The sequence below is a fragment of the Ammodytes marinus genome, assembly GCF_949987685.1.
Source record: "Ammodytes marinus genome assembly, chromosome: 6".
NCBI classification, from domain to species: domain Eukaryota; kingdom Metazoa; phylum Chordata; class Actinopteri; order Uranoscopiformes; family Ammodytidae; genus Ammodytes; species Ammodytes marinus.
Genome location: NC_137235.1, coordinates 14,345,297 through 14,354,866, shown reverse-complemented (window position 1 = coordinate 14,354,866; position 9,570 = coordinate 14,345,297). Strand labels below are relative to the sequence as shown.

Below are 9,570 nucleotides of genomic sequence, written 5' to 3'. Positions count from 1 at the left end.
GATGACTGTTGTGGTGGCAAGAGTCAAAGAGCTTTAAACTTCCTGTGTTTTTTATTCCTTTATTGCTTGGTCTTTGACCACTTGGATTTGACTTAAAGTGAGTAAACTAATTAGTCGTGATGTTTTGAGGTGCAGCTGGGTCGCATATGACTTTTTTTCTCTCTCTCTCACGGTCGCGCATGTCATCTGACTCGTGTGTCCGCGCATAACATATCTTGCACATTGTTTTAGTCTATTACTTTTACCTTTCTTCTCGAGCAAAGGCTGACTTTCTGCCGTCTTCTGGAAGTTGTTCAAAGCTCCCGGCAACACGCACCGTCTCCATCCTACGCTGCACTGTTAAACTGAAAGCTAGGTGAGGGAGGGGCCGATCGCACGGCTGGATGAAAGGTTTGCTGCATTTAAAAGCCTTCACGTCTTCACGTGCGGTACAATGACAGTTTAACTAGGATTATTTTGTTTTAATGATAGAGGGAAGCAATGTTTGTTGTTATCATTTAGTCGCAGTGATCCTGTCGATCATTCACTGTGTTAGTTTCCGGTATTGTGCCGTAAAAATAAAAGCCCCCGCGATATTTCTTTTCTTTTCTCTCCTTTCCCAATCTATTTTTTTTACTCAGTAACGCAGGTGATATAAAATGTAGCGAAGTACAATACTTCACAATAAACATACTCAAAGTAAAAGTATAGGTTTTAAAAATCACTTGAAAAATTACAAGTAGCCTACACGAAAAAACTACTCAATTACAGGAACTCGAGTAAATGTAATTCGCTACTTTACACCCTTACCTACCCAGGTCGAAAAGAAGTATACTTAATTGCATAAAAAATGTACTGGAAGTTCAAATAGTATGTTTGAAGTACATTGGTATTTCTAAAGTACTTACTTGAAATGCATTAAAGATACCCTTTCTTGCACTTTAACATACTAGTCAAAAGTATACTTTGATTACTAGTGTATTAAATATATGCTAAATTATGCTTCTAAAAAATATACTAAAATGTAAGCATATTATTTTGAACATTTAGTGTACTTACCCAAAACATATTTATTTTATGCTTATTTATAGTGCTATTTTATAGTGCTTTGTTTAAGTGCATTTAAAAATAATTCCACTTCAAGTGTTATAAATGTATGGGCTACTTATAGCATGTTTGCTTTAATTGGTACCAAATTATATTATTATGTAATGCACAAGTGCTTCAGTCTTCTTATCAGAAGTAGGATTTTTGAAGCATGTTCTTCTTATACATTTTAAGTATATTTTTATTAAAGCATATTAATTCATTTAAACTTCATTATACTATACTGTAGGTATAGCTATAATCCGTGCAGGTGTAGTTTAACAAAGTGCACTCCTAATGTATTATAAATATAATCACATCTCAGATGACACAACAATGACTTGTTGCCAACCAATCCCTGAAATTGGTCACTCACTTAATCAGTCACCCACTTTAGTGACACTTGCGTTTGAAGGGCTGGCATTGTTCTAATACAGCCAAAAAAAGTAATTGGCAATTGACTGCCTGAAAACCTGCACTCACCATTAAAGCATTCAAGAATCAAGATTCAGCTTTATTTTGTCATTGTACATGTGACAGAACAACAATAATCTGTTTACAGTGTACCATCCAACATCTTCTTGTCAATTCCCTGATACAACCCCCAATATCTGCTTACAGCAGGAATGGGCGGATGTTGTGGTCTGAATATGAAGAGAGAGACAAGTGTATATCTGATTTATGAGGCATTTTGAGGATGCTTTGACATGAAACATGCATTGCCTTGAAGGGACAAAGATAAAGGTCTCCCCATTCTGCCCATAGTAAGATCAGTTGCATGCTTAAATACATCTTTAAGTTATTAATGTCCACAAAAATTACGTTCAAGTATTGTCTGTGTATAATATGTGCGAAATAAAAGTTCAGCCGAGAATTCTTGTGCATCTGTGTTTTCATTCATGAGATGGGTACCACATTGACACAGTCTTCTACCATCTCAAACAGGAAGTGATGTGGACCACTACGCCGGGCCACCTCGCTGGCCGTCTCCCCACTGTTGCTGCGGAGCCCCGGCTGCAGGCGTCGCTGAGAGAGAAGGAGCTCTAACGTGTGAGCAGAGTGTGTTCTGGGGGAGCTGGTGTGGGAGGCGGCTAGGTGTAGTGGTGTGAGCCCACCGTTGGTCTGGCCGTTAAGTTCAGCCCCATGCTGCAGGAGAACACTTGCCACTGTTACGCGGCTCCAGCGGCAAGCACTGTGAAGGGGCGTCCAGCCGTCCATGGTGCGCGGGTCAACCTTCGACCCAGCTGCCAGCAAAGTGGAGACAGCATCAACATGGCCGCTGTAAGCTGCGCGATGCAGGGGAGTGTATCCGTCCTCATCGTAGCAGTGCACCAGCAAAGGATCAACAGTCAACAAGCTGTGGACTGTTGAAAGCTGGAAGAAAAAACATAAAAAATGCTGATGGTCAGGAGGAAACTACAAACTAATGTTTTACTTGAGGATGAGGTCCTGTGACTTGAAGTTATGTGATAATTTGACCTCTGTATATACAAAATGCAAGACTGGATTGGTTCATATTCTAGGGCAGTTGCCAGGATTTGATTATTTTGTGTAAAGAGATAAACTGCTGTGTCAACAGTCAATAGTTACGTAGCTGCCGCGGTGAGCATCGTTCAACGGCTCTGACCCATAGACCGTATATACTCTGACGTGGCTATCGTCGTCTACTATAAACCCCACTACCAAGTAAGGGTGCTGTCGGCAGTGGAAACTGTGCCTTCGCCCCACAGTTTATTTTGGTGAGAAAAGGGTATAACTTTTGACTAGTGGGCAGCTGCGCAGCACACTATGATTTGAGTGATTAATCCACAGCTATTCAGCGACCCTGTGATTAATCTGATACATTTATTTTATAATTTGACAGCCGTACTTTTAACTTGAAGTCATATTGGTAGAACACAGCAAGCAAAGTATGGATCAGTTGAGATGAGAAGGTTACATCAAGTCAAATTTTAAATTTCAAAGGATCTCTTCAAGTTCAAATCATGCTTGAATTGGAAAAGAGGATACAAAAATACTGGACCTAATAAATTGAAGAAACTAGTGAGTTTTAAATGAATTAAAATGCAAAGCCACTGCATCAGAAATAATCTCAAAGCACACTTATGATTTCTGATAAATACTTCACAGAAAACAAAAATAATTACTTTTACAGTAATATCTTAAGATTGTTTTTCTATGCAATTAATTTGATCAATTTTTAATTGTTTTTGTTTGTTTTGTATGTTGATAAAAACTGTTGCATGGCAACATGGGAATTAGGGAATCATGTACATAATAAATTGTTATTACATTTGGTTAGGCAATTTCGTGTCTCCCAAGAAACATTGTTTGATTATCAACAGGGGTGCATCGTTTTCTTTCAGCAAACATAATTGATAGTTCCAGGGTGCATTTAATCCGTTCTTTGTCAAGTGTTACCCTTTTGTGCTATTTATTGCATCGTGCTATGCAATGTCACACTGCTTTTCTTTTCTTCAGCCTACTTTCTAAATTTATTTACAGCTACATGTTGACTTTGCTGCAAGGGACAGTTGTGCACTCTGCTGTGTTTAAGGGGGGGCTTGTTCTGCTCGAACAAAAGGTTCAAACTACATTTAATATCTGTATGTAATATGAGCTTTTTTCCTTTCATGTCTACAACATGCAGTGTTTCCCCTACCATTATACAGGCCTGGCGGGGCCGCCAGGCCAACGGGACCCCCCGCCAGGCCAAGGGACATATTAATGTATTTATTGTTTTAACTGTTAAGTTATCTTGAAAACAGCAGGCTATAGTAGGCCTACAAGCTTTATATTTTTGTATTTTCAATGCTACTTTATTTTTATGTTTTAAATTGAGAAATAGGCTAGATGAATTATAATGGTCGGAATTGGGAATTTGTATTTTGTAGCACACATGTTGATACGCTAATCATGATGTGTAGCCTATGTTAATTCATTTATTTTCAACAAGGCTATTTGCATAAAAAATTAATAAAAAAATGTCAATAGGCTAGCTTCAAGGTGAGGTGATTCAGATTATTCCAGCAATGAGTACTAGACAGGACCTGTCTATATTAGATCTTAGTGTTTACTGTTTATTGTTTTTTATTGAAATCCACGTGTTTTTCTTCAATAGTTTACAAATTATTACAGAAAATAGTTATAGGCAGGACATATGACAGTTGTTTACAGAGCACATAATTAATCAGATTTTGCCTCTCAAAGTGCACCAGATTGATGCATTTAACTTTAAAGGGATAAGGTTTCTTCTGCAGGGGCATGCCCCCAGATCCCACTAAAAGGTCCATTCTCACCCAGCAGGATCTAAAAATCCTGTGAGAAACACCACATGTACAAACGTACTGAATGTGAAAGCATAACCCTATGCCCTCATTTTTAACAGGCTGTAAAAAGAGGCTCATCCCAAATGGGGTTCGTTTTGGTCAATTTCTTCTTGAAATTTGGTATGCACGAGGCGCACATACTCTTTATCAGCTCTTACCACCGGGCCTAAAAAAAATTCTAGGCGAAACACTGACATTGGCATTATACTACTATTTTTAAAAGACTATAGATGTAAGACAGTAAGCGTAAGCAATTTAAAGTGCTTTTTTTCTATGTTTGAATAAAGTACAAGTAACTTCTCTCTTCAGCTGATAGAAAACAAATATGGATGTGTAATTTTAAGAACACAATGCTCCATTTAACTGCTTTAATAAATGTATTTATTGTATTTTATAACAAAATACAGGTGTGGAAAAAAGGCACCAGCTGCACGCAGTGGGACACCGACACACAGAAAGTGGTGATGCATTAATAGTGAAATAGTTCCATCCAAACCATAGTCAATGTTAAAAGTAGCATGTGACTCAGATTTAAATATGACTAATATGGCTCTGTTATCAAAACACAAAGGGAACTATTAACTATTCAATTATAATATTTATAAGCAGTTGGAGGAAAATTCATTTTCTTAGAATGTCAGCTTGCACTGTATCCCTTTATCAGGCGTCCTGATAATACCCCGTCTGTAAAGCCCACTTAATGGAGAAAAACTGCGTACTTTATTCCTAATCAGCATTCAGAGCAGCCAGTCCCACACAGGCCCATTCATTTGGTCCAATGGGTCTTCATTAAGTGTAATAAACTTATAATATTGAAAAGAAAGCACACAAACAACATCCCTGTTAGTGTTAAATAGTAATTAAATGCCGTTTGAGTGAGAGCTGTGGTAAGGGAGTAACTGTACATCCTTTTTGGCTGACTTTGTGTTTAGGTGCAATTGGAAATAAGCCCTAATGTATTGGTTAATATTAACTAGGGATCATATAATACAAATAATAATATTAATCTTTTGTATCAGTATTGAGCTGAAACTGGCCAAAATCACTGGATCGCATATCTCAAGAAAAAAGAAAATCCAATCGGATCGTTTAACCTAAAACCTATCAACAAATATATACAGGTCCTTCTCATATAATTAGCATATTGTGATAAAGTTGATTATTTTCCATAATGTAATGATAATAATTGAACTTTCATATATTTTAGATTCATTGCACACCAACTGAAATATTTCAGGTCTTTTGTTGTTTTAATACTGATGATTTTGGCATACAGCTCATGAAAACCCCAAATTCCTATCTCAAAAAATTAGCACATCATGAAAAGGTACTCTAAACAAGCTCTTAACCTAATCATCTGAATCAACTAATTAACTCTAAACACCTGCAAAAGATTCCTGAGGCTTTTAAAAACTCCCAGCCTGGTTCATTACTCAAAACCGCAATCATGGGTAAGACTGCCGACCTGACTGCTGTCCAGAAGGCCATCATTGACACCCTCAAGCAAGAGGGTAAGACACAGAAAGAAATTTCTGAGCGAATAGGCTGTTCCAAGAGTGCAGTTTCAAGGCACCTCAGTGGGAAGTCTGTGGGAAGGAAAAAGTGTGGCAGAAAACGCTGCACAACCAGAAGAGGTGACCGTACCCTGAGGAGGATTGTGGAGAAGGGCCGATTCCAGACCTTGGGGGACCTGCGGAAGCAGTGGACTGAGTCTGGAGTAGAAACATCCAGAGCCACCGTGCACAGGCGTGTGCAGGAAATGGGCTACAGGTGCCGCATTCCCCAGGTCAAGCCACTTTTGAACCAGAAACAGCGGCAGAAGCGCCTGACCTGGGCTACAGAGAAGCAGCACTGGACTGTTGCTCAGTGGTCCAAAGTACTTTTTTCGGATGAAAGCAAATTTTGCATGTCATTCGGAAATCAAGGTGCCAGAGTCTGGAGGAAGACTGGGGAGAAGGAAATGCCAAAATGCCTGAAGTCCAGTGTCAAGTACCCACAGTCAGTGATGGTCTGGGGTGCCATGTCAGCTGCTGGTGTTGGTCCACTGTGTTTTATCAAAGGCAGGGTCAATGCAGCTAGCTATCAGGAGATTTTGGAGCACTTCATGCTTCCATCTGCTGAAAAGCTTTATGGAGATGAAGATTTAATTTTTCAACAAGACCTGGCACCTGCTCACAGTGCCAAAACCACTGGTAAATGGTTTACTGACCATGGTATTACTGTGCTCAATTGGCCTGCCAACTCTCCTGACCTGAACCCCATAGAGAATCTGTGGGATATTGTGAAGAGGAAGTTGAGAGACACCAGACCCAACACTGTGGATGAGCTTAAGGCCGCTATCGAAGCATCCTGGGCCTCCATAACACCGCAGCAGTGCCACAGGCTGATTGCCTCCATGCCACGCCGCATTGAAGCAGTCATTTCTGCGAAAGGATTCCCGACCAAGTATTGAGTGCATAACTGAACATAATTATTTGAAGGTTGACTTTTTTGTATTAAAAACACTTTTCTTTTATTGGTTGGATGAAATATGCTAATTTTTGGAGATAGGGATTTTTGGTTTTTCTTTACTTTTTTGCCAAAATCATCAATATTAAAACAATAAAAGGCTTGAACTACTTCAGTTGTGTGTAATGAATCTAAAATATATGAAAGTCTAATGTTTATCAGTACATTACAGAAAATATTGAACTTTATCACAATATGCTAATTATATGAGAAGGACCTGTATATATTTATTTTCACTAATGATGCCGTGTCCACCATACTGTGTACATTTTATACTGCAGATGCTATTGTTTTTTATGTAATCAATGGTTTACATTGCAACTTGCTAGTTAGCAGTTTAACACTGGAATTCTAATGCATGTGATACTGTTCAGGTTTAAACTTTTGCACAAAGTTAAGATTCCTTTCAAATGTTAACAGAGCTGCTAGACGGACTGCTGTGCTGAGCTTGTGCTCATGAAAAAAAAAGTGTGAATATTTTTTGTAAAGTGCGGCCTTGGGCCCTTGGCTTGATGAATGTTACTGGTATTTTTAGCCTGTTTTTCCAGGTTGGGAGAGACAGACAAAGGATGACCTACATCAGAATAGTAAGCTGTGTGGGTTGATGGTTTATCAGTGCACTATTGGGGCGACCCATGTAAAGTTTAAGTTCTGACTGAGGGTGGTACCAGAACAAAGCATCACTTACGCGATTGTTTTCCGCCGCCCACAAAATGAGCTCCTTTGGTCTGTCTTTGAGAGTTTCTTCTTTCTTTAGATACCACTCCTCACTGTGGTTCCCGTCCTCCTCGTCCTCCTCCACCTCTTCCTGCTCCTCTTTGCTTCCCGTCCACAGGCTGCTGGCCCCTCGGGGGATCAGGTGTCCGTGTGTATTCAGCAGCTCAAGCTGGTTGAAGTCTTCAGGAAACTCCATCACTTGCTGTCTTCATCAGAGAATACAACACATAGGAAAACAAGACAGGGAAATTAGAAAGAGCTACTGATCTAGCTAACTGAGAAGACATTACAATTGGAGATGGTACGGATGGTTGAACATTTACCGATTTAAAGGAATGTCACATTAACTTTTAATCCTCTTACCTTGCCTCCAAATTGAATTGGACACAAAGGCCCATTGGTCATTTCAATGAGCTTTTGCATATTTTTCTATTGAGTCTCTCTGGTGCACACATCAGAAAGCATTTTAAATATCCACGCTGTCCCTGAAAAGCTGAATTGCCTTGGGATGTATTACTCAGCTTTCATCTTCTCACTCGATTCTGAATATTGTCAGATGAGTGGCCCTTTAAAGTATGGGCACAGAACGTCATGATTTTAGTTAAGCTGTTTTATGATGCAATGTACATTATATAAAGGCCTATTTGTATTCAAGGCAACCAGCACTTCACTATATAGCCACCACGGCTGTGAGTGCCAGGTGCAACAGGAACATATTCAAGAGTTCAGTTGTCTTTGTTGTATTTAAGTTTTTAAATTGAAAGAATTGTCCTTTTCGAAGAGCTTGAAATGCCCAGTGCAAGATTCATTACCAAGGTCTTACAGTCTGGGATTCAATACTTATTTTGCATCGACAAATTCCAAAGGGATCTTACTTTGCTCCAAATGTGATGTTTCATCCTCAAGAAGCTGCATGTACAGTATGTGTTTTAAATCGTTTAATAAGTTTGAAGGATTGGTTCACGGCAATAATGCCTTATTTTTAGATTAAGTTATTCAATGCCTTTTTTGACTTGTTAAGGATACGTAGAAACCCTGTAGACGCACCTGTCAGCATCACGATTTACAGTGCGACAGCATTACAAACGGAATTCTTCAAAACTAACTCTAGTGCATCAACATCTCTCGAAACAGACTGAAGGAAAACGGGACATTATAACCATCAAAGAGCGTTTTACAGCAGGGCTGTGGTAGTAGCATGGTTGAATATTAGGCTAAAGCGTTAGTTTGTTAGGTCTGTAACTAATGTAGCAAGACCTGTGAAGCTATAAGTCCATTTACGTTGACACATTTTTTTTTACGGTCTATGGTTGACACTAATAGGCTACTTTTTCAAATGTCAAAACAACGACCATTCTAAATCACTCGGGAGATATAACTACAGTAAGATATAAAACATGATACAAAAGCTAAAATAATATCACTCTTACCTTCCTGCCTTTAATAACAAACCATAGTCAACTTTATGAAGACCAAAGGGATACGTAGTTGTTCCTGCGTTGGTTTCAGTGAAGAGTACATGTTAGAAGACATCACTACCCAGAACTCACCGCTTCCGCTGACGTCTTCTTCTTAGGCTTCATTCTCGGTAGTCCAGACGTTGAATCCGCTATAGTTTTGCCTCCTACCAGTCATTTATTTGCATTGAACATTGAGCATGCATTTAAACCGGGATTTTGCGGCTCCTGGGAATATTTTCTAAATCGACGGGCCACTCAGTAGAGAACGCTTTTAATCAAGGCAGCATCATGCACAGTCATATTGGCTGACAAAATAAATCTGGACCCACCTTTCCCAACTCCTGCCCTCCGGGAGGCGCTATGGGGTTCCAGAGTGCAGAAAGAACAATATATGAATTTGTTCCCTTGTCTACATCACTGCTGAATCAGCACTGGGCAAAGAAGTGACTATCACCCCTAGATTATATTTGACCACTCGTAGGCCTACACGG

The 9,570-nt window shown here is 39.3% G+C and overlaps 1 protein-coding gene across 2 annotated transcripts; it reads right to left on the bottom strand.

The window, feature by feature from the left end:
• Positions 1-1,638: 1,638 nt before the first annotated feature.
• On the bottom strand, positions 1,639-9,058 carry ankrd49 (ankyrin repeat domain 49). Of its 2 annotated transcripts, none has more exons than XM_080029134.1 (3): positions 9,050-9,058; positions 7,591-7,821; positions 1,639-2,439 (listed from the first exon to the last, which is right to left on the bottom strand). In XM_080029134.1, the coding sequence occupies exons 2-3, from the start codon at positions 7,813-7,815 to the stop codon at positions 1,963-1,965; spliced, it is 702 nt and encodes a 233-aa protein (XP_079885260.1). In that variant the 5' UTR covers positions 7,816-7,821; positions 9,050-9,058; the 3' UTR covers positions 1,639-1,962. The 2 variants fall into 2 exon arrangements, with proteins under 2 accessions (XP_079885260.1, XP_079885259.1); XM_080029133.1 differs by lacking the exon at positions 9,050-9,058 and adding an exon at positions 7,983-8,096 and having other exon boundaries at positions 7,591-7,825.
• Positions 9,059-9,570: the final 512 nt, after the last annotated feature.

Coding starts and splice junctions, on each gene's coding strand:
- ankrd49 (XM_080029133.1), bottom strand. CDS start 8,017: ATGGGCCTTTGTGTCCAATTCAATTTGGAGGCAAG. Junction 7,826..7,982: donor CAATTCAATTTGGAGGCAAG/GTAAGAGGATTA, acceptor TCTCTGATGAAG/ACAGCAAGTGATGGAGTTTC. Junction 2,440..7,590: donor GGGCGGCGGAAAACAATCGC/GTAAGTGATGCT, acceptor TTTTTCTTCCAG/CTTTCAACAGTCCACAGCTT.